The sequence below is a fragment of the Ambystoma mexicanum genome, chromosome 10 (assembly GCF_040938575.1).
Source record: "Ambystoma mexicanum isolate Mex_15411 chromosome 10, UKY_AmexF1_1, whole genome shotgun sequence".
NCBI lineage: Eukaryota > Metazoa > Chordata > Amphibia > Caudata > Ambystomatidae > Ambystoma > Ambystoma mexicanum.
This window is the reverse complement of record NC_090932.1, coordinates 1,311,576,891-1,311,601,239: the sequence shown is the minus strand read 5'-3', so window position 1 is coordinate 1,311,601,239 and position 24,349 is coordinate 1,311,576,891. Positions and strand designations below refer to the sequence as shown.

The window sequence follows — 24,349 nt, the reverse complement described above, 5'->3', positions numbered from 1 at the left end:
GTATTCAACTAACCATGTACAGCCCTTCCCCATGCACGATCAGAAAGACACCTTGCCTAGTAGGATCATTGTCTGTCTGCCCTTGTTCCCCACCTGCCTCGTCACGCCTAGAAACACTTGAGTATAGGCGCGTTACAAATGCCATATCATATATCATATCATTCCTCACGCATGTAGACTGTCGTTTATCATTGTGTTTTGGCCTCGATTTATCTCGTTACTTTTCGCATTGATTTTAGAGAAGAACATACTCCATTGAACTATCCTTGCAAGCAAATAGTTTCTGATTGGCCGTAATAAATAAAATGAGTAATATTAATGAAGTTCGGCTAGCGAGACTAATTATCATTTTTTTGTTTTCATAACAGGTATTTGATCCCTTTCTGCCACTGCCATCTGTTTGAGACACCGGCAGATGGATTCTTCAGCAGACACCTGCAGCTTTGTGTCAACAACTGGAGCACGATCACCATATTATGGGACGATCGCCAAGGGCCCACATGCCCTTACGCTGTACTAGTGGCTAGAAGCAACATATCAACCTTTAGGCTGGACTAGTGCCTAGTTGATGGAACAGCCTTGCGGTTCACCGTGCTTCCAAAGTGATTCTTTTTACGAAAATGAACACCCTGTGTACCATAAAGGAACAGCGCATGACTCAAGATGAAACGGAACAGTTATTGCGGATACAGATAAAAGAAAATAAATGGCTTCCGGAGTTCATATGTCAATTGCTGAATATTCTCTAAACATTTAATGTCAAATAAATGTACTTTACCAAATGTACCGTGTTGCTGTTTCATTTTAAAGTAAAGTTTCATATTCCGAATTGTGGCGCGCTGTGTTGTGAGTTGATCTGTGTTGGTTTCCGGGTTCTGTGTGGAGTCGCGCAGAAGACGACTGGGCGCGTTTGCCTATGCAGCACAGTAACGTCACGGGGAGAGGCGGGGAATATGAATGTTTAGATAATGTCAGGCTCAGGGGCGGGGGAATTGATTTAGTGCCGCAAAAGCAGGTCAGCCAGGGCGATCGGGGAAAAGATAGGATTATCAGAAAATGGCGGCTCCCTGGTGCTTGTTTTCGCGTGCGTTTAATGGACGAAAACTCGGGTAAGGTCCATAGGAAAGTTTTCTAAAATCGAGCCACTTAGGCTTAAAAAAACATGGCCGACCCGTAGGGACAATAACATTTTTTACTAGACCATGCCTTTAATGGATCAGGTGTACATACATTTTTGGTACATAAAATTTGCCATTGTCAATGGTTAGTGGACTGCTCCAGTCATCTATTTTGAAAAACATTAAAATTGTCAGTGAAATTGTAATTTGTCAATGTGTTGTTGGTCTGGAGCTTGGCTTAAAAATAAGACCATCCTTGAGCAGGGATTTCAACTCGTAATGTTTGTATTTACAGTCTGTAATTGGACACGCTAGCTCATCTCTCCAAGTGATGAGTTAATAAAGGTCTGGACATTCTTGCAGTAATGAGAGCTGACTAATGGATGTTGTGTGCACAATGTTTCAGTTCAGCTGAAGTTCAGTTTATAAATTCACAGGATCTCACTGCTGTTCAAGGTGTTTGCTGTCACATTTAAAAGACACAATGTTCAATTTAGACACTTCTTACTTCAATAATGTACAACATTTGTGTAAATACACAATTCCAATTCTGTTGTGATTTAGAATGTGTGGTCTGTGTACCATTAATTTCTAGCGCACAGACTTCCGCATTTCCCAGTTCTTCTGCTTACAACTTCCATGACATCAAACAAGTGGCAACATCTCCAAATGATCTCTATTTCAATACACTTTACAACATGCCATGTTCACAATTACTAGTGCCCGCCACTAACATATTGGCCCCAGACTCTACCTGGATAGTTATTCTGCTGAAATGACATAGAAGAAACAGCCGCGCACGCACACAGGTTAAAAAAAATGCTTCTCTCTTAACGAGGCCAAATATTCTGTGAAGTGCCCTATTCTGACCAATTGATGCCCCTGAGAAGGCGCAATAATCCAAAAACCCCAAGGTCAACGTTTTTAAAAACGAGTTTGCAGTGGGGTTAGAGGGAGACAAATGGCCATGGTACCATACTAATGTGTGCCATATGAAGGTGCAATGTTGGATGATAAACCAGCCTTTAGCCAAATGTATCCTTTTGTAGTGCGAGATATTAAAAATGGAAGCAGTGTAGATGTTGAGATCCATGGGCCAATGGGTTTATCTGAACTTGAGCTGCTGTTGAAATCCTATCATACAGAGAACGCTTATTGCAGCTTAAGGAGACTGAGCATCTTTCTGTGGGAGGCGTCAGCCACTGCAGATTCTTTGCTGCATGTTCTGCATGTTCTTCCTGTGGGAGTCAGATCGATTATTCGCCTCCATGATGCAGGGGTAGACGCAGTAGCTGAGGCCTACCTTTCAGTTCCAGGTCGCGCATCACTTAGTGAATCCTGTTCTGTTTCCATTGCGCATGCACAGTAATGTCACATCCACCACGGATAACAGGCACATGCTTAAAGGCAGGAAGTAGCTGTAGGAATCCCTGCCTCTTTGCTTCAACCAAAATGGTGATGCAAGCAGATGCACTAGCAGATTACCTATGCACACTGGGGAAATACATGATTGGAATTCCTGCTTCCTGCCCTACTTAGCATTTTTTCATACTTCTACACCATTTTGGATGACATTTTTGCTGATTGTTGTCCATCCATTCTTTATTTCACTCCTAAAAACTAGGGTGCAAATGGAAGGACCATAAATGTGTTAGATTGTGGAAATACAGACAACATCGAGATCTTAGTTTTTAGTGACGGGTGCTTGATTTTTTATTTTACCTCCAGAAGGCACTTGGAGGATGTAATGGGATCCAATGAATTGGCAAACCTGCATGCATAGGAACATTGGCATCCAGTCTAGTGGCCCCCTTGCCTAATCGGGCCTTGCACTTTATTCCCCACCAGACCTGCAGGGTGAGTTCCTTACTTTACATATTCGACTTAAGAGAAATGCCCTCACCCCATAGTGACGGGTGACAAAAGGTTTACCAGTGCTTTCTCTAAAATGGTGCATGTCACGATAAGCACACTTAATATTTGGTGCAATGCTGCCACCCAAAGGACAGCCATTGTCCGTGAAACTAATTTGCCGTTTGCAGCAAACAAAGGTTTTTTCAGTAAATGTCAAACAAGTTTCAAACATCCCATATTCACCAGGAAAGCTGAGCACCTTGCAAATGGTACTCTACCTTTTTACAACATCTCCTCGCCAATGCAAGTGGCTAGTAGATTTTGCAAGCCTGCTAATCTCTCGCCAGATCAAAGTACCATGTTATGCAACCGCCTGGTCTTTCAGGTGTTGTTTTGAACAAGCGGGACAATCACTGGGGGAACCAGATTGGCATAGCATGTTGGTTAAAAGATGTCAAACCTGTATTTAAAATGACAAGCTGATGCGGGTGTCATTTCGGTTAGCCAGCTCATATTCACAGGTACAGAAATAAGTTGAGAAACAGGAGACTGGGAAGGAAGATGGCGAAAACAGGGAGGAAGGGGGATATTGTTGCTGTTTGATGTAAAGTGTAATATTGCTAATACTGCCTTAATAGGCATGCAGCTCTGTAACAGAATATAGAATGTGGGCTACAGGAGACTTGGAGAGGGGGGAAGATGGTAGTTTCCACATTACAAGCAACTAACAAGCTCAATAGCCACTGGGGACAGCTTTCAGAAGATCGTCTTGGCAAAGGACAGAACATGACCGATCCAGGATGTTATGGCGACTATGAAAAAGGTCAGGGATACTTTAGAAAGAATGTAGTGCTGAAGGAAATGATGGAATAGGACTCTTTTAAAGTAAAGAATGGGGCAACTTTGCTATACTATCGAATCCCCTACCACTCTCCCCCCCCCAAACCCTGAGGAAACATCAGAAATAAGTACTGGTCTTTCTCTTGCCATTTCATTTTGCTAGTGTACATGGAAGGGTCTGGCAATAGCAGCTATCAGTATTTGGTTTGTTGGGCTGCCTGAGATCTTACTCCATTTAGATAAGGCCTATACATTTTTGGGATTCAACAAATAGACCTTCCTGTGGTGCCACTAAAAAGAAAATCCTGGATGTCTCTCCTTCCTTCGGATGCAGAGGCTGGCTGTCTGCAGTCTGTCTTCTGTTGTCAACCCAGTATTTAAACTAGGTCCTCAGCCTATCACAACCGTTTGCCAAGCTTTCGTGACAAAGACCTGAACCTTTGACACTGGCAAACGGAGTCGTGCGTGTTTGGCCATAACTGGGAAACCTGCTGCATTCAGAAATACAGAATTTTACTGGAGCTCTTCATTTCCTCCTGCTTTTGTTTGGAGGAAATGTCCACCAGATAAGTGTTCCCCTATGCTGCATTTATCACGGCACATGAGGTTCCGCTGTGCACACTAATCCCTCTGGTTCTCATCACAAAACAGATTGGCACGTGGAGCTCATGGCCGGCACCCATCAACCTAAAAGCAGAAAAGCTAGCTTGCGTTTTCCTCCTCTTTCCCACTGCCCCAACCCATGCCCCTCTATCTCAGATCTCCTAGACCTTGCAATTAGCAGCAATGTGCAGTGTATAATTGGCCGCAACATAGCAAACATTACCCCTGTGCTATTTTTGCATGCAGCAATAGTCCATCTTTCCAGTGGAGTCCTAGTCACTCCTAAGTGGGGCAGAGCGTGAGGGCATGGTTAGCTAAATCGTACTGTCTGTAATGGTAAGCTGGTTTGCTGGTTTGGTGGTATTACCACATGTTATGTTGCCAAACCTGTAATGATGCCTAATGATAGTAGGCTGAAAACCCTGACTAGACCGCAGGTAGGCTTTGGCATGGAATAGGATGTTTAACTGTTGGATATAGGCAGAGAGAGTCTTTGTTGTAGTGTGATCAGGCAGAGAATCTTTGGTTTGATGTTGCCCTAAGGAAGTACGGGATGGGTGAGCGCATTCTGTGGAATCTTGTATCGGTGAAATGCTTGTTCACCTCTGGGAGGGAAAAGTCAGTGGAATTGGACGAAACAAAGGGTCATGGGCATAGAATCTGTGGGAAAACGAGAAGCCCATTCTTTGATTATGTATGGGCGAAGCAAGCAGCACAAATTGGTCTCATATTTTAATTGTGGATTGATCTCGAGTTGTGCTACTACTTCTGGCCTTCTCTGAAATCTTGGCTTGTTTTATTTTCCCAGCTGGAAGCCACGCTGGACCTTGCTGAAAGGCGGCAGATCCGCACAGCTATCCGAGAGTTGCGCCGTAAGGAGCTGGAAGGCTACGAGGAGGCCCTGGCATCCAAACGATTCAGATCCGAGAAGAGCAGCGAACGCCAAGAGAACAAGGAGAATTGCCCAAGGTGAGAGATGGCATCCACTAAAAATACACACCCTTCCTTGCCCTAGGAAAGTGATTTAGTGAACGATTTGCTGATGGCAATTGTTCCGAATTGCATGCCAGTAGGAAATGACAGAACAAATACTTCTTATGATATCATTGGGTTTAAATACTTTTTGTTTGTTATTATTGCCCCAATGCTAAACTTTCTCCTGTAGCATTATGCTCCTCCTTCTCCCATGTATCTTCTTTGTTTGCCATTAATGCCTCAATACAGTTTGCTCTTTTTCCCCCACCCTACTGCCGCTCCACCTCTGACTCTTCTGCTTTCTTTTTGCATCCTTTCTTTCTTGTTTCAGTCTTTACTTCGATTATTTTACTGATAACGGGCACTTCTGCAAATCTCATTCCCATCCTTGCCCTATCTGTCTCTGCCTTTCTTTTGTCGCCCTCCTCATCCCTTTTCACTGTAGGCGTCCCTCCTTTCTTATTTTTGCAACATCTGTCATTCCCAGAGAATCCTATACACCATCTGAGGGTACTGCTTCAAATCCACAGCTCTCTGGAACCTGCCTGGAAGGAAGATATCTTCTGGTTGGCTCCCAGAGGCTCATGTGGAACACTTCCTCCCTTGCTATTGAGTCCAGCCTGGGCATCTACAATTAAGGGCCAAAGGTACCAAAGGGCAACTCCCTATTTGGACCTTTTGGGGCCACAAAGGATCCAAGGTCAGAGCCCCTTTTCATGCCGGTACTTCACATTTGCCTGGCTCACACTTTCACACGTTGGAGATCCTTTAACCCAGTGACTCTCCATGGAGTGCGGATATGCTGTTACTGCAAAGAATCAAGGAACATCCCTACTTGTATTCACTCTTTACCGCCATTCTCTTATATCCTCCAGCCATAATTCTAAGTTTTACCTCACCCTCTCCCCTCACCATCTTCCTCCTGTCTCCCTGCACCCCTAGACCAGATGCTCCCGTTCTCCCAGGATCTCCAACTTCATCTATCCCCCTATACCCCGCACCACACCTGCCCTTTCCCCCCACACCCTATGACGCTTTAACTTGGCCTCTAGAATGCACAATCCCTCTACAACAGGTCTTCCTACATCACTAACCGCTTTAGACTTACCTCGCCCTCAACTTTCACTTCTTGCTGTCGCAGAAACCTGGATATCACCACATGACCCTGCTTCATTAACAGTCAGCGGTCGAAGTGGGCAGGAGCGGTCCGGAGCGGTGCTCCTCTACTTCTTTTAATTAACTTTTACCGTTCCTATACTTTTATTTTAAAAAGAAACCGTTCCGAAACGGTTTAGTTTTAAAATAAGTGTAGGAAGAGATTGGAACTTGCACTTTCAGTGCACTGCACGGGATGTTTCCTTAAAGAGCAGGCACATGTGTTTTGGGGTTTTTATTGTGCATGGGAGGGGGGCGCGGCGATGGGGTCTGTGGGGAGCGGTGCAGGCCAGTAAGGAACATAGTTCCACTACTTCTTTTCGTACACTTCAACCACAGTTAACAGCTCTCTGCACTGATGCTGCTAACTTATCCCACTTCCCCATACCTGTTGGGTAGGGTGGTGGAGTGGTGTTCATTATAAATAAAGGCCATCACCATTGCCCCTCCACTGATCTCCACTCTACTGATCTCCCATCGTCCTCTTTTGAATAGGCCACCATCAACTCCTCCCTTTTATTCTTTTGACTGGCTCTTTCAACCCCCTGGTCCTCTCAACTTATTCTGTGACCTGAGCCGTCTTCTTGAGTCCCTTCATGCTGTCATCCTTTTGTTATGCTGGGGGACCTCAATATTCCCAAGCCATCTGCAGCCACCCACACACCTTGAACTTTCCTCCCTGACTGTCTGACTACTCCATCTCCGACTAGTCTATCCACTGTTGTGGGAACTCTCTACTTCACTCTCCATCTCTGACGTCTCCACTGATTTCCCCCCCCCATCCCCATATCTCACGGATAACTCAATTGTTCGCTTTGACATCTTTGAGGGGTCAGAAATGTGAGGAGGACAACTTTGTAACGTTTCCTCAACAAATGCTCCAGACATCTGCAACCTCATAACCTCAAACGACCTTGACTTCCTAGCGATTAGAAACCATGGCTCCAGACCGCATCTGGTCCCCTGCTCTCACTTTCCATCCCGGACAAATACACCATTATCAGGCAGGATAGGATGTCCGCAAAAGGCAGAGGCATCACATTTATTGCTAAAACAGTGCTAGGATTAAGGCCCATCCCTAAACAAACTGTCCCCTCTGGAGAACTCCTCTCGATCACGATACCTATGTCGCCTACGTGAACCATAACCATTCACCTTATGTACAGACCACTGGGTCCCCCATCCTCCTTCAAGGAAGATGCAATTCTACTCCTCAAAGCCAGGATCTCAAGTGATTTTTTCTGGGAGACCTCAACATAGGTCTACATGACCCCAAAGATGCCAACTCATTAACCATCGCTAACAGTATTTCAGAGTTAGGCTTCACACAACATATCTCCCAACCTACTCATAATAAAGGTATACGTTTAGATTGGATCACTGACATCAAGTGCAACATTAACATCCTCTCCAACCACCCATGTGCTTGGTCCGACCATCACACTATTCTCTTTACCTTACAGGACGGCAACCACTCTAACCTAGATAGACCTGTGGCACCTCCTAGACTCTCAAGAAATATGCGCAACATAACTGCCCAAAAGTTACTCCTGCTTCTTCAATCCCTCATTAACTGTACCACCTAAAATGTTGACCAAACCTCTCTTGTGGACTCTTACAATACCACCATACTTAATGCAGTTAATCAGATCGCTCCCTTAAAAATGCGGAAAGCTAAACCACGCTCGCATTTTAACACCTGGTTCACTCCACACCTCAGAACCTTGCGTAAGAACAAAAGAACTTCAGAAGCCTTATGGAAAAGCCTCCCCTCAAAATCTAACGAAGATAATTTCATAATAGCCTCTTCCAACTATAAAACAGTAATCATCCATGCCAAAGATGACTCCTACAATGACCGGATCACTAAAACTAAATTCAATACAAAAGAACTATTCAGCATCCTCAGAGAGATAGAATCCCCCACAGCTCCACTCGTATCTTGCACTAAAGACTTCACATGGTGCACCAATAGTCAGAAAGATCTTTCTGACAAAATTGAGCTCCTATAAACCAAAATAGAGACAAAAAAAAACCAGTCTGGCCACCAACACACCCTATCTCGCAACTTCAGTACCCCTACCTGAGAAACATGACCTGTTCAAGTTCTCCCCCGTCGCCACTAAGGATGTCGAGGACATAATCATGAGCATGAAAGCATTTGGATGCTTGGGCGATGCCTGCCCAGCAACAATTATTAAAGAGACAGCGAAGGATCTTGCACCTTTTTATTACAGCTTTAATTAATGCATCTTTTGCAACTAGCAAAGTACCGACTAATCTGAAGGACTCATGGGTCCTGCTACTTTCAAAGAAACCTTCCCTCGACCCCAATATCCCAACAAATTATAGACCAATCACCACTGTACCCTTCATCCTTAAAATTACATGGCTGCTTACCTACAGATGCAGCATCACTTGGAAAGCAAAATCTTAGTAGGGCTCTGTCAATCAGGTTTCCAACCCAGACATGGCACGGAGACAGCCCTGCTAGACCTAGTAACACAAATGGAGATTACAAAAGACAAAGGTAATTTAGCACTCCTCTTATTACTAGCTCTATCAACGTCCTTTGACTTGGTAGACCACAAAGTCTCATGTAACCACCTCTCATCCGCAGCCCATTTCTCTGACGAAGCATCTACATTGACTCCTCCATCTCACTGACAAGGCACATTAACGTGACTGCCTCCACCACTGCATACACATGCAAGCTAATTAGCGCATGCAGACCATTTCTGACCACAGGTATTTGCATCAACCTAGCCAGGGCTCTAGTCCGATCCAAGAGACTACTGCAATGCCCTCAACTTAAAGTTACACATTTTACAGAATAACGTGCTCAGATCAGCGATTAACCACCCCAGATCACACCATATCTCAGAGATGAGACGTAGTGTACATTGGCTATCAGTCAAAGAATCAGATTTAAAACTATATCTCTTACCTTCAATGCATAAACAATCTAGCACCCAAGTAATTGTGCGACAGATTCATACGTTAATCCTCTGATCGACCAGTTCGATCCTCACAATCTAACTGCCTCATCATTCCTAGGTTTAAGCTCCAAAAGGCAGGAGGCAGTAGTTTCTCGGTCCTAGCGGCCGAAATATGGAACTCCCTACCTGCAACCCTTAGAGCCGAACCTTGTTTCTGCAAATTCAGAAATAATGTAAAAACCTGGCTCGCACTGTATGAATCATAAAAAACGTGTACTAAAGATACTACCACCTACCGCTTTAATTACCTTGTGACATAATCCTATACACTTCGTCTTTTAAATCTTTCTGTATTTTGTTGTACACTTTGTCTAACTTGCAAATCAACCTGCAATGTCTTGCAAAATTCACTGTATACCTCTTTAAATGTATTCTTACCATGTAAAAACGTACACTGTCTCTTGTAAATACCTATCCCATGCAATTGTAAATTACTCATTCTATGTAACTGTAAGAAATGCACCCAGATGCCTAAGGGCTTGGTGCACTATATAAATAAAATACAAATACCCTCTCTAAAGCAGGATAAATACAGTGTCTCATCCCATGGAATCCCCTTACTTTCCCAAGCCTTTTCTCCTCCCAGGTGATCCTTCTGCAGAAAATCACCCCCAACGTCAGTATCGGAGACTTTAGGCAGGATTTTAGTGAGGGTATCCATAGGATTCATCATACATCCCTCCACCTTCTGCTCCTTCTGGTTCCCTCTTCAGTGACCAACAGGAAATTCAAGCAGGGCCTTGCCCCATACCTTGAAGTGAAGACCTCTCGCCTATCTCTCTTCCATAGTCCTTCCTCTTCCAATGACCATGCTTGTTCTGACATTCACTGGGCACTTATGACTCCCTTTGACCAACACTATCCTGCTTGCACATTCACACCTTCCTGTCCTCAGCCCTGAGATTCAGACCCTCAAATCAAACGTGTCCTGTCTTAGGTTGCTGGTGCAAATCATGGACTCCGACCCAGCTTGTAGTCTACACAAATTCCCTTGATACCTTGACCTGTACACTGGACTCTACTAATTCCTCCTCCTTCACAAACCTAAACATCTCTCTTCGCCAGCACCCCGGCAAACTTTAATCTACCCTCCAAGCTTTGCTCACATCTCTCACCCAATATCTATTGCCTCCTCCCTTTCTGCTAATGGCTCTGCTCACTACCTTTCTTCTAAAATACTAAAATTCAGGACACTTCCTCCCCCACACCCCTTTGCTCTACCACCGCTTTCTCTACCCCATCTACTCTGAACTAGTTCTCCTAGCGTCCTATCACCCATCCTTCACAGTACCAACTTATCGTGCACTTGTGTTGATCTGTTTGCTCCTCAAATGGTCAAAGACTTTGTCATTCACCTACTCTGAGCTCTCTAACCTCTCGCTCTCTGTTGGACTTCCCTGTCCATTTCAAATCTACAACTGTCCAACCCTTTTGAAGAAACCCTCTGCAGTCCCAAATGTCCCGGCAAACTATCACCTAGTTTCCCTACTTCCTCACTTACTCAACGGTCCTTGAGCAGATGGTGTTAAACTGGATCATGGCCTTGGAGATCGGCTTTAACCTGCCTTCCATTGTAAGTACTACAGCAAGACTGCACTAGTGCATGTCTTCAACTTTCTCTCTGATCCTCACCACTCCAAACTCTCTTCTTAACTTTCCTTTTGTACATTTCTGTTGCTTTCAACACCACTTCCCCCTCCTCACTTTCGCAGACCTTGGGTGTTACAAACTTCCTACCTACCAAAAGAAGCTGGCTAGCTTTCCATGCACAACCGCTTGTTTTTCTAGTTCATTCTCTTAGTCGGCAAAGCTACTGATTCTTTCTCGGCAGTACCTGTCGGGTTGCAGCTCTGTCTACTGACCATCTGGTTCCCTCCGCTCCTGCTATACACTGCACCTCACTGTCCCATGCTCTCCTGCACCTTCTCCTGCTTCCCCTTTCTCCCTGTTCCCCCTGGTCCATTGAAACAGGCTACTCTTTAGAATCAAAGCCTGCCCAACTGGATCTCCTTCAAAACCTGACCTAAACTTCACTTGCTTGTTAAAGAGGGTGCTCCCCCTACCCTCTTCCTGCCTACCTGACCCCACCACTCCCTGCAGTGCCATGTAATGGGATTTGGTATGTTTGTACAGTATTCCTACTTATTTTGAAATACTGCCTCCTAAACTACTCCCTCGGTTAATGTTCTCTTTGTAAGTCACCTCTTTATTTCTTGTTTGTTTTGTCCACAGTGCATGTCACTGTTCACACTCTCATAAACTGGCTCATCATTTGTTTTCATCTTTGTGCTATTATTGTACAGGTTCCCTTCCGGGCAATGCCATTGTCATCTGGGAATGCTGTGTCCTTTCTGATGAAACCGACATCCCTGTACTTCAGTACATACAAATACAATTTTATTTATTTATTTATTTATTTTTTGGGTACTTATTCTGCTGTTCTATTATACCCAGTGTTTTGCTAAAATGCTTTGCCAGCTATACTCTCTGGAGAATAAAGATTTGAACTATTTGAATCATGACCAGTGGATGTGGCATTAGTGTCTGCTTTGTTGGCAGGACTATGGCATATATTTAACTGAAGGGGTAACCCCCAATGCTAGGACCTAGGGTCTAAATACTTTATAACGTGAAACTGTCCTCGTAGCTCCGTTTCAGAGCACAATTCAGTGCATTTATTTTTTTCTATTTCTGCACATTTAATGTCCCCCAATTGCCCACTAAGCCCAATGTTTATGCTATACAAAGCTTAGCGATCAACTTTTCTTTCTTTTTCTCACCACATGTAAAGGAGCATAGGTTAAATGCTGCATATTTTGTCATTGTTTGCCACTAAATGCAAAAACAAGTTTTTGTTGAAATAATTTTTGAAAATTGAAAAAATAAGAGGATGAGGATTGATATGAAATTGCTCTACACTCTGAAATATAAAACAAGTGGAATCATAATTAATTGGTGATTCCAATCTTATTGTTGTTGACACATGCTGGAAATTTGGAGACATTAAATGTGTACAAATAGAAAAAAAGAAATGCACTGAATTGTGCTCTGAAACATAGCTACTAGGACAATGTCACGTTATAAAGGACTATGGCATGCCATCATGGATCTGATTCAAGCAAGCCAATTACTCAACACAGAAAAAGACCCCTGCACTCGCTCAGATGCAACACAGGGTTAAGCTTCTAATCCCATGTTCCAGTTCCTCCAGTGGTTAGTGCAAACACTGCCTCAGTACTTTCACTGGATTGAGGTTTCAGTCCAGGTTTCACTTTGTTCGGGTTTTAGTGCAGGTAAAAATTGCTTCACTGGGTGAAAGTATTCGGTTCTAAATATACAGGAAGGTGAGTGTTGGTAGATTGTGCTTCTTCCTCATTCCGTCTATGCTGATTGGGCTGCTTTTATAGCGTGTGTGCCCATCACCCACTGCTCCTGAAAGATCCCTGCCCCCTTGCCCTCAAGTGACCTTGGAGACATCCACATCCTTTCTCTTTAGTTCATTGATTAGCAATGTGACATTATCATAATCCAGTCCTAGCCAGCGTAACGAAGTTCCCTGCCTTGTTCCGGGAACTTCTAGTAGGATACCCAAGGGGAACGGGGAGCTGCCTGAGCAAGTGGATGATGGCCCTGGGGGAGCTATGGGGAAGATACCCTGGATGCCGTCACTTAGACCCCACCTTGGGGCAGGGGTCAGTCATATATAAAGCAGAAGGGATACTCGCCTTTTAAGGCCAAGAGGTATGTGGCCCCACCCAGAAAAGATCACCTTCTCAGCAACTCGTGCCCCACCAATTATTAGCCCCAGGATCACCTGCAGTTACCCTACCAGTGCGGAGGCTTTGACAGTACTTACCACAGGGTGCCCCTGCAGACACAGATCCACAGTGCTTTGCAGAGGCCCGCGTGTAGATGCACAGGGGAAAGCTAAGATGGCGGATCAACATTTTAAAGCAGTGAGCATGCCAGCAGTCTGATCACCCATTGAAATATAAATTCCATCTAAGACAGAAAAGCCATTACGTGATCATGCAGCTGCAATAATGAAAGGTCACGCTTTCATGTCCTAAACCTGAGACAAGCTACAGGGGATGGCCCGAAATTGCACATAAACAATGTCTCAGGAAGCTGAGGTCTGGGAGTTGGAGGCAGAAGTATGGGCAGAAGTTGGGAGCAATTTGGTGTTTCAGGAAGCAGATTAGCGAGAGAGAAAGAAGACATCTGGAGATGAGGGAGGGAGGGAGGGAGAAGAAGGTTGAGAGGTGGTTAGTAGAAGACAGCAGGTGAAGGGAGTAAGACAACAGATGCGAGTAAGGGAAATATCAGGCAGTGGTTGAAGAATATTAGGTGGCAGGAGTGAAGTCTTCGGTGTTCGGGAAAAGAAAGAGGGAAATTAGAGAGAGAACACAGGAGGTGGTAGGAAAGAGACCACCAGTTGGTTGGAAAAGCGCCTCAGATGGAGGGTGGAAACATTTGTCAGGAGGTGACAGGAGTAGGGAACCAGTTGGATGTGGGGAAGCATACGCAGAGATGTGGCTCAAACTCATGGTTTGTGGAGAAACAATCCTGTGGCGGGATGTTTGGGAATGCCAGAACCAGAGCAGAAGTAGAGAGGCCAATAGTAGAAATCAAGACCTGCAGAAGAATTGGGGACTAGTTCTCTCTCAAACTCTTTTGTGATAGCAACCCCAAGCAACCCCAAGCAAACCCAGTTGGCTCTGTGACACTCAACAAGGCGCTCCTCCTGTTAATGCAACTTATGACAAAAGCACAGCAATGTCTTCAGAAGCTTTCAGGAGATTGAAGGCGGTCATATCACACCAGAAACCGGATCAGAGTCCGAGGACTTTTGAAAGGAGAAAGATTGAGTGTGAGGGAGGTGCCTCGATTTTCTTTTAACCACTTTTTTTACTAGACTTTTGGGACTGAGAAAACCGTACACCATAGCAAGAGTGTCTCTCGTGTTTGATTCCATGTTCTGAGAAACCATCCGAATAGTCTCGAGAGAATAATTTTGATTGGAACTCTTCGCTTTATACAGTGTTTTTCAAAGAAATGTTTAGAGTAGATGGAGGGAGCCAGCCTAAGTAGTACTCGAAAATATTAGCATAGGAATGTGGGCGATGCAGGCAACCTTGAGTTTTATAATAAAATGCACGTTTCCTTTATATGGCGTAATGAATTATTTTCGTAGTAAGTTTTTGTTTGATCACTGCAGAGGAGAAACAGTTTTCTTACGGCTCATTCTCATTCCCAACCTTTAGAGATTGTGGACCAGAATATGAGGTCCTTAAACCGTTATTCAGTTTGGGCACCATAGTGCTAGGGAATCTGTGTAGGTTTTAGTGGATTGCACACGGCTTCCCACAGAAGCAGAGTCCAATTCATACCTCTCTTCTTGTTTTTCGTTCTTTCTTGTCCCACCAGAAAGGGTGGAATGCTTTCCACAGGTCATTTGATTTTGTAGGCACCTGAGGGCTGTGCTCCCTGTCTCTGAAACAAGTTGTCAACGCAGATCAAACGGGCCTCACATCTTTCACTTCAGAAAGGACCTGCAGGCTATACGTAATTGTTTATAGCTCCACTCAACCCTACTTCTTCCCCCCCTCAGGGCCCACTCATTTTCCTACCGATCCAAGCTACCTCTGCTACCCCTGCTACCCCTGTATTTTACATGTTAACTTCGGGGTCTGCCTTCTGTGTACAGTGCTCCATTGCTTCCCAGCTAGATTTCCTCTTTTCTAAATACGTACAAATGTACATTTAGTTTGAGTGTCCACTATAAGATGAATTACTCGACTTCAAAGAGTGTGTGCAGTTTGAGATGCAGTTTTCCACTTGACCTCTGAATCCTTACTCTGTTGTGGGGTATATTTATCTAGTCCATACCCATGAAGAGCGACTCCTCTTCTGCTTGAAGCAGGATTTTAGATGGCAACTGTTCTCCCAGTGAGTCTGTTAATGCCCAAACTTCAATTCCATTGACCATCTTTGGGCAATGAAGCGGCCCATGGTGCTATGAACATAGGCAAGTAAAGCTGGTCATATCTGACAGACCTTGAGTAAACAGCGGACTTCACAATCGATTTATAAGTGTGAAGCAACATAAGATGGTACAGTAGATTAATGCCACAAAGAGGGATTGCATAGTCGAATGCAGAAGGGTCTAGCAAGAACGATCTCGATCAGGTAACAGATGATCTGGAAAAATTATATTATACATTTCTTGAATGATGTAACAATTGACAATTCAAATCGTGAGCTGCAAAATATCAGGAGAGGCTAGCATCACCTAGATCATCAAATATTCAGTTGGATTGCCTAATAAGGGACGTAGAACGCAGGGCAACAATTCTATCCTTCTGGATGGTGCACTCCCTCATTTCTTTTTCGGATCAGCAATCAATTGGGGCAATATGATACACATTGAACAGCTGCAGTACATATATGCATACCTGTCAAGGTCGCCTTGTTTTGCACCATATCACTCTAGGCTTTGCATACGATGAACACTATTTTACCAATCGTTGATGGATCGTTTTATCAAATCTTCCCAACAAGGTGATTTGCTGCATGAATACACATGGGGCCTTCGAACCTGCCGTGTGCCACTGAAGAGCAGGTGCTTCAGATGTCACAAATCTAGAGTACCAGAGGCACATGTATGCACTTTTCTTTTGACATTGAGCATTTATTGAAAATGGGGCCTGATTAGCAGCCCTCCCTTCCAGACACCGAATTACCATCAAATGTTATTAATAACACTTTAAAAAAAAAATAAAAAAAAAAATTAAGCCAGGGCTTTCACATCCTCGCCAGATGGCAGGCAATCAGTCGCACTCCTACAACCAGACTTGGTTTTGGAAGCCTAGAAGTCCTGGGCAAGGGACCATTTCATTGTAGACACGGAAATGCAGCTGGTGGCCAACTTTGATTTTATTTCCATGCAGTTTTAGATGTTTGGGTTTTCCATGGAAGAATAGATCATTAGTTTGCGGAACCATCAGCCGTATCTCCAGGATTTAGCACTGGTCGCTCCACAACATTCTGTGGCTTCTGTAGTGAAGGTGTGGTGTGTTAACCAAGGTTCCAGCATTCGGACTGGGTTGAATTTATCATCTCACAGTATCCCTTTATAGCTGTGGTGCAACAGTTTGTCTCTAGTTTCCAGGTGTAGTTTTGGCAGCTCCTGTGGACCAAATTCATCATGCTCTAGATTGTTGTGGACGTGTCATGGTGCCTGATGGCACCTGACTTGGTCTGAAAATGATATTCAATCATTTCAGCAGTGGACCCCCTGGCTTGCCTACACGAAGGCGGTCATTTAACTGAATTCTCCTATGGATTTAGCCTGCCCTTCAAATTTCAATTTTTTCCTGACACTATATGCTACCTTACCAATTTTTACTCGGTATGTCTAGCTTTTCCGGATACAGCAGTCAATCTTTGAACAACCTGCTTTATGCTGCTTGAGGTTTTGCCCCTCGACCCCGTAAAACATCCAGTGGTGGGGGCATGGACCCATGCAAAGAAATGGCACCATAAGCGCTACCACTACCGTGACCAACCCTACGTTCCGTGTGTCTGCCAATATGATTTTCCGTTTGTTTTTTTCTGGGCAAATCACTCTACCTTCGTGTTTTCTTCTTTCATTGACAAAATTAAATGTTACCTACAAAAGCAATCGATGATACCTGGCTTAATAGACCTTTGCTCCATATATAAAAGTAATATTGATAGTTCATATATTACCCACCATGCACCTTTACTTACCTCAGTGCATCGTCACTTGCAAGCCATAGAAAAGTGAAATGCATTTGGTGCTACACTGTTCGATGGGTGATGGGACTTTCCTGTGCCTTTCTGTCTGAGTCCATTTGCAGTGTTTCTTTTACTTCTGGCCCTCTGTCCTAGGAGCTTTCCCAATGGGGTCTTCACCCATCACCCTGTGTGTGAGTAGAATAGTGGGTGTGCACATTGATCCTGGGCATGCGGCATGCCTGTCATCGGCCACACATTGCTTTGCTTTTTTTTTTTCCTCACCATCTAGGACACTGGTCTTCAAACTGTGCGGCAGGCCCCTGTAGCATTTCCAGGGGCCACGAGGCTCTACAAAAAAGGTGTCATCGTGGCAGCTCTTAATAGAAAACATAAGCCAGTTGTAGCTTGTGCAGTTCCCAGACACAATGTTTAAACTCAAGGGGGCGGGGTGGATACTGGTGTAAAAACGTTAGAATACCACTGATCACGGATGCGTGGGGGCTGCCTGGTGCTACCACTTATTTGTTTTTTTTATAACGCGCCTAATACCGTACCTTTGGTTTCTAACCGCGAATCCGGGATTCGGACCTCTGTTGCTCTGTGTGGTCATGCTTCCATGATCAGCACGTTGCCCATGTGTTATCCCCGTTCACAACCTGTGCAAAGTTCCCATAGGGCTTCAAACTGTTTGTTGCTCTGTCTGGGCACCCACACATCCACCTACTCCCCAAACTGGCAGGCATGAGCCAGCCCAAGTTTACTCATGTTATCAGCCTCAGAAGGAAGACATGCTTTCCCCAGCCCATCCGGGATAGAACTTGTCGCATGCAGTTATCCCTGCAGCAAGTGCATCAACCAATCTTTGATGCGTAGCCTGAAATCTGTATTTTGTATACCCTTTGTATACCCATCTTAATTTCTTTAATAAATATCTTAAAGTATCAACTTATTTGAATTTCTCAATTTTGATTATGTATATATTGTTCTTGGTTATTTTCTCATCTCTATGAGCCTCATTAATGGGAAGAATGACCGTTGAGGTCTGAATCATATGAATTATTCCAAAAGTGCAGCTTTTTAGGCACTGCCCTGTGAGTTTTCCAAATCTTGGTAAATCTTTTTAAGTGGACTTCCAATAAGAACACTTATTTGCCAATACTATGTTGACTAGGAAAGTTTTATGCAAAAGCATTTGTCCAGGAGATATACATATCCCATTTATTTGGCGCTTAATCAGTTTAGTAACCCTAAATACTATGGTGGGTGTCTAGTTATAATACACCATTACTACACAATTGGAATTACTAAGGTGTTCCACTACTGCCCCCTTATTCTTAGTCTTCTTTTAATTAGAGACTGGTAATGTCACTCTAATCATATCATTTGAGCACATATCGAAGCTGCCATGCAGCCTTAGTTTATAAAAATGTATAATTTGTAAAACATTCCATATTAAAGTAAACTCTTCTTGATCCACATACCTTGGAGCTTCTCGCTTGCCATACTATTCGCACACCATCCATGCCTATTGAAGTTCCATGCATCTGGAATGTTAACGGGCATTTTCCCAATCGGTAGCCCTCTCCAATTCTCTTGTTAATGTGTCTTACCATCTTCATCCTTTGTTTGTCACTGCCTTTTTCTTACCCCTGCTACTTCTAATTTTCCCCTCCTTTGCAGACTATCACCTGGAAATCCCTGGCAGGGGACCATACGTCCCTTTTGGAACAAGCCTCGGCGCTGCAAGACTAATACAGTGGTGATTTGGTGTAGTATACAAACTTCATAACATCACTTCAGTGCACCATGCCTATTTTTATATTTCACCCTGTACATTTTTTGGGATGAAGTGTTTGGCCATTTTCCTTTGCTCCTCCCCCCTTTTTGCCCCTGACACACACATTCTGGCTCCTTTATGCTTATTTGGTATTAAAGCAAATTTACCTCTCACATCTCAGGATGCTTGCTACTCCTGTTAAAGGAGGAGCAAACTAGCACTGTGGACTAGCACTGTGGAGCATGCGATCGAATTTGGTCTGGACAAGGAACTCTGCACTTGCCCGCCCTTCTCCCAAACCCTATTCATCCTATCCTTGCTCTGGTTAGTTACTGCATCGTCGCTGTACTTCTCTTTAGCGATTTTTCTATTTTAATATAAACACATTTGTTTGCCATGTCCAGGTCTCAAGAGATCGAAAAGGATCAGATGAAAACACTGGCTCTTCCATTGGGAAAATTGGAGGCAATTAAGGATGTGGAGGAACTTACAACCCTGGTGAGTACGGCTTTCATCCACTCCTGTACCCTATTAATGGCTTGACCTTAAACTGCTTTTTGGGATTTGAATCCTTGCTGTAGTAGAACCCAAGAGACTTCCTGATTGGCTAGCCTACCGTTTTATTTTGAACTGGGATGCTGTGATCACTGCCGGCTTATGTGAGAGAATTTCTCAGACAAGCCATCCCCAATAAACACAGATCCCAAAAATAGCACGAGCTGTCCCAGGGCAGCTTTCAAACTGATTTTGTGTATTTTTTGTTTATTCTCTTTGGCACAGTGGGGGAAACTGCAATTGTTCCGATCCTCTTGTGCTCATATAAGAAGTCCCCGTTGCAACAGCTTTCCTGAGGGCCTATATCACATTGCAGCACTTTTTAAGGAGCATATAAAAACAAAATAAGATGCTAATGAATAAACAATGGCATTCTTGCATGCCCATCCCTGCCCACCTACGTTTCCACCATAATGGGACCAATCTGATATTTCTTGCAAATCTGCAGCCAACTCTTGCCAAACGCATTTTAGCAAATTGCTCTTAACATGAATAGTTTCAGGCATTCATCTCCTTCCTCAATGAGGGATATTTCCAGCCTTTTGGACAGTGGTGGCACACGCCAAAAAAGATTTGTGTAATTTAATAGAAAAGGAAAAAGCTTCAACACAGGTTTGCTCAGAGGCTGGCCTGAGCCATGACACATAAGAAAAAATGGGAAGACCTTGGTTGCGCTTTTTCTTAGAAAAATGCAATAGAATGCGTTGTTGTGTAGTTCTTCTGTTTATTACATGTACAAATAATAAAGAAATAATAGAAATGAAAAGGTCAGTTGGAATACACTGATCTTAAGTGAGTTAGACAATTTAGTTGCAAGTCTCTGATTGGCGATAGTCAGAGTTCATGATTTTAAGTCCACATAGTTCATAATTTTAAATTCACTTAGATTTCATTGAATTTAAATAAAAGCTTGTGACACGTCTCCTCTTGTCTTGACACTCTGGTTAAAGTTCATCCAAAGATTGCAGTTTGTATCCTCATTGGATTATTTTGAATTTCCAAAAGTTGCAGTTTGTACCCTCAATTAATTTGAATTTCCAAAAATTGCAGTTTGTACCCCTCAAGGCGTGTTTCCCCACTCTGTGGTGCAAGTGGTTCCTCAGGAGGTTTGTTGTCAACAGTGCTTAGAGTTTGTAAGAATGAATCCATTCTTATTGGTGTATTAGACTTATGCAGGCATGCTCTTGGTAAAGAATCCTTATAATTGGCATGTTATTAGATGCATCCCCTCAGATTACTATGGGTGAATCAAGCCTTATGGTTGTTATCTGATTTAAGATGATGTGTTCATAACATAGATTTGAAAAAGGTCTTTGTGGTTTCTTAATTGGATTCTTGCAAATGGGACACAGTCTATCTGTTGAAGTCAGTAATCCCTCGAGACAGTCCTGATTGGAAAGATTGGCCTGCTTCGAGAACTGGTGGGATGGGGGGTCCTTCCTCAACCAGCTTCTTCGTATTGTCCTTTAAACATTTAGGGCCTGATTAACAGAGCGTTTTCCAATGGGACTGGCCCATTACAAAATGCTTCCGTGAATCGGGCCCTTCTGCTACAGTGAATTGGTAGGCACAAAAGGTCTGGCTCCACTGGCTCTCCTCAGATCCTTTTTTCCACCCGTTGTGGGAAGGAATCCCTGGAATGACCTTATGTTCGTCAAATTACTTTGACAGCCGAAAAATATAAAGTTTTAAACCTTTAGTGTGTGCATGTTCTTGTAATTAATTGCGACAATTTGATTTCCATCTTTTTAGGCCACTGTCATGGTTTGACCAGTTAACAGAGATGTCAAAGGATTCTTCCATTAGAGCCCATCTTCTGCTGTTTTTGTTCCCTAAATGATGAGCATAGAAAGTACCTTTTTTGGGTTCATCCTAACAGCTTTTTGTCAAAAGAAGGATTCACAATAGAGCAAAGGGTATACAAATGCTTAATGGTGCATCCTCTGAAATAAAGGGAAAAAACACAGATTGCTCCTAAGTCATAAAAAAGGTAATGCACCTTCTCGTCTTAGGCTCACTCCCTAAGAGTCAATAAAGTGGCAGGGTACATCAGCACAACAGCCTGAATAGGGAATTGTAACAACTGGTCAACTGGCAAGACACCGCCGTCATCACTGCCCCCGTTGAAGCAGCTGCACATGTACACTATTCCAAAGAAGATGGATCCACCGATGATGAAGCCAATGTCGTCATCTCGGCTCACTGATTAGTATGTTTTCATCTTTGCTGCACACCATTTTTGGGAATACAACCATATCCTGTCCCAAATTGCTCATCTTGGGGTTACCTTTGTACTGCTCATATTCCAGGCTTTCATGGTGTCCAGTCTCTTGTTGACGGTCCTCATATTGACAGTCAGTCTTTATTGATTTAACATGGTTAAAATAACTCCTCCCTGTTCCTGTCACCATTACAGTTCCCTGATTGCACCCCTTTGATATTGCTTAAAAAAACCTAGGCAGCTTCTCCAACATCTGTTTCTTTTCCATCTCCTTCGCAAGTGATCTTTTTCTAGAGAAGGGGAAAATGGGATCTCTAAAATGAGGCAACTCAAATGTGAGAGTTTTGAGTTTGACTCTTGACTCTTGGCTATGATCCATCAGCACCTTCACCACCCGATGTAACTTTTTGAAATGTAGATATAAAGTTGACCCGGGAACTAGGTGATGATCTTGGACAGAGTAGAGTCTTAATGTTGCCAAAGAGCTCAGCTAACATCCCGCCAAAAATATGCAAGATTGATCAAGAGTTCATGGAAACTTCTGGTCTCATGCTAGACCGAAATGACAACGTCTCAAAAATGTATCTGTTCCATTTTAGGAGCCAGCATAGACTGTAATCGAAAGAAACCACTGGCAATGGCAGGGAATATAATAGCCGTCTTGTCTTCACTTTCTTCATAAACTTGTGAAAAGAAGTCAAGGAAGGTTGATTTCAGACTAAATATATGCAGTTGGCAATATCTACTGACCAGCACTGATCGGATTTATTCTTGTTTGCGAATATTTGTTGGACAGGTTTCAGGAATATTTGCATTTCATCCTGGGGCAAATTGATGCATTTGCCTTTTTTCTAGATTGTGTTCCAGCATTGTAATGCTCTATGACCAACAAAAGGTTCTGCAATTGCAGCCTTCAGAATGTGAATTGGGGGTTGTTTTAGTAGGCAGCGCACAGATGCCTGAGAGTTCGTAGCTCTACATAAATGCAAAATTATTATTATTCTACCAAACAAAATGAATGTATTATTGGTGCATGGTCAAGATTAAAGTCAAACGTTTAGAAGAGAGAGCCTTCTGTCTTGGTGTGGTTTCTAGGTCATGTACAAGCTCTGTCATTTAGAATGTAGATGTTTCGAGGACTTCTAACCTCTTGCACATCACATATTCCTTTCTGCAGACTCAGATAACTCTTCAGCAGCTGCTATCTCCAGTCGCAGCAATCCACTGGAGATTGAAAAAGACAATTATGGCTGTCCATCGCATGAAATAAGCCCTTGTTTGGTGGCGTGGCAAACAGAATTTGATAAAGAACATGCTTTTTCATGACCTTGCCCTCAAGACATGTCAAGGTACACGTCCCTCTGTGTGGGAAGGTCATTTTCATTGATACCAGCTTCTGGGTCTGTGGTATGCCCAGTAGGGAATCGTGCACATCAACATTCTAAAGTCTGGAACAACTTGGTGGGCCCCTAATGCGTTCCTATTGAGGATATCAAAGAAGCCAGTGCGTTCTAATGGGCAGTGTAACCGCTATGCACCTATGACCTATGGATGTCAGGAACAAGTTTGCTTTAAGTTGTGTCTGTAAGCTCAAGCTCTTTGGAGATGGGTAAGCCCAGCAGTTCATGACAAAAGGAAACATGACCCGAGGTTCTGTAAGTGGAGCGTTGAAAAAAATCTCATGAATCGGTTTAAACCCAAGCAGGTGGATTTGCTATTTCAAAAGTGTGGTTACTGTCAAGATATTTTTATGTTTGGATATCGACTCATGGAGATGCTACGCACCAATTTCACGCTCCCACTTATACAATCCCACTGCAACAATTCAGAGCAAAGAACAGGAATTGAGGTAGTAAAAAATCTAAATTTATTTAAAAGAAGATGGTTTCAACCTACTGGGTCTCAAGCTTTACCCTGGAGACCACTCCAATATTGTGTGTATAAAAGAATTAATATACAAAATGAAATTTTACCTACCTACGAATGTCATTATTATAAGTCCACAAAGGTATCCACTTAATAGTCATTTCACATAATGTTTAACACTGGATTTTCTTCAGCATCAAGAAGAGTATGAAACTGGAGAAAGTTAATGGAAACCTAACAATCAATCTAATTTTACACTCCAACCCCCCTTCCCCCATTGAGGTGTGAGATAGTGAATGTATTTGCTATGTAGAGGCCACTTGACATATAGACAATGATCCACTAGCATGGGACTATGCATTAAGCCGTGTACTTGGAAAAACTCACTTGTTTGAATTCACAGGTAATGTTCTCCGGAATCTATACTTTCTGTTCTGAACCCACATGTATTCTACAATCTCTGAACATATGAGTGAAGCTCTCTATAGGCATGTGTGTGGCTTTCACTAAACATTGATTTATTCTTTTCTTTTATCGGTATGTGTGAATGTGGCTTTCCTTGAAAATGAATGTATTCCTTTCAATCTAGATGCACGTACAGTTTTAAAGAGTCATGATTGTAATG

The 24,349-nt window shown here is 43.3% G+C and overlaps 1 protein-coding gene across 4 annotated transcripts in view; it reads left to right on the top strand.

Moving 5' to 3' along the window:
- The window catches only part of SMTN (smoothelin), a 781,408-nt gene that overhangs the window by 234,532 nt on the left and 522,527 nt on the right, over nt 1-24,349 (top strand). For all 4 annotated transcript variants that reach the window (XM_069619347.1, XM_069619344.1, XM_069619345.1 and 1 more), the window contains exons 3-4: nt 5,224-5,384; nt 19,487-19,580. In XM_069619347.1, the coding sequence (XP_069475448.1) occupies nt 5,224-5,384; nt 19,487-19,580 (255 nt within the window). The remainder of the gene's footprint in view (nt 1-5,223; nt 5,385-19,486; nt 19,581-24,349) is intronic.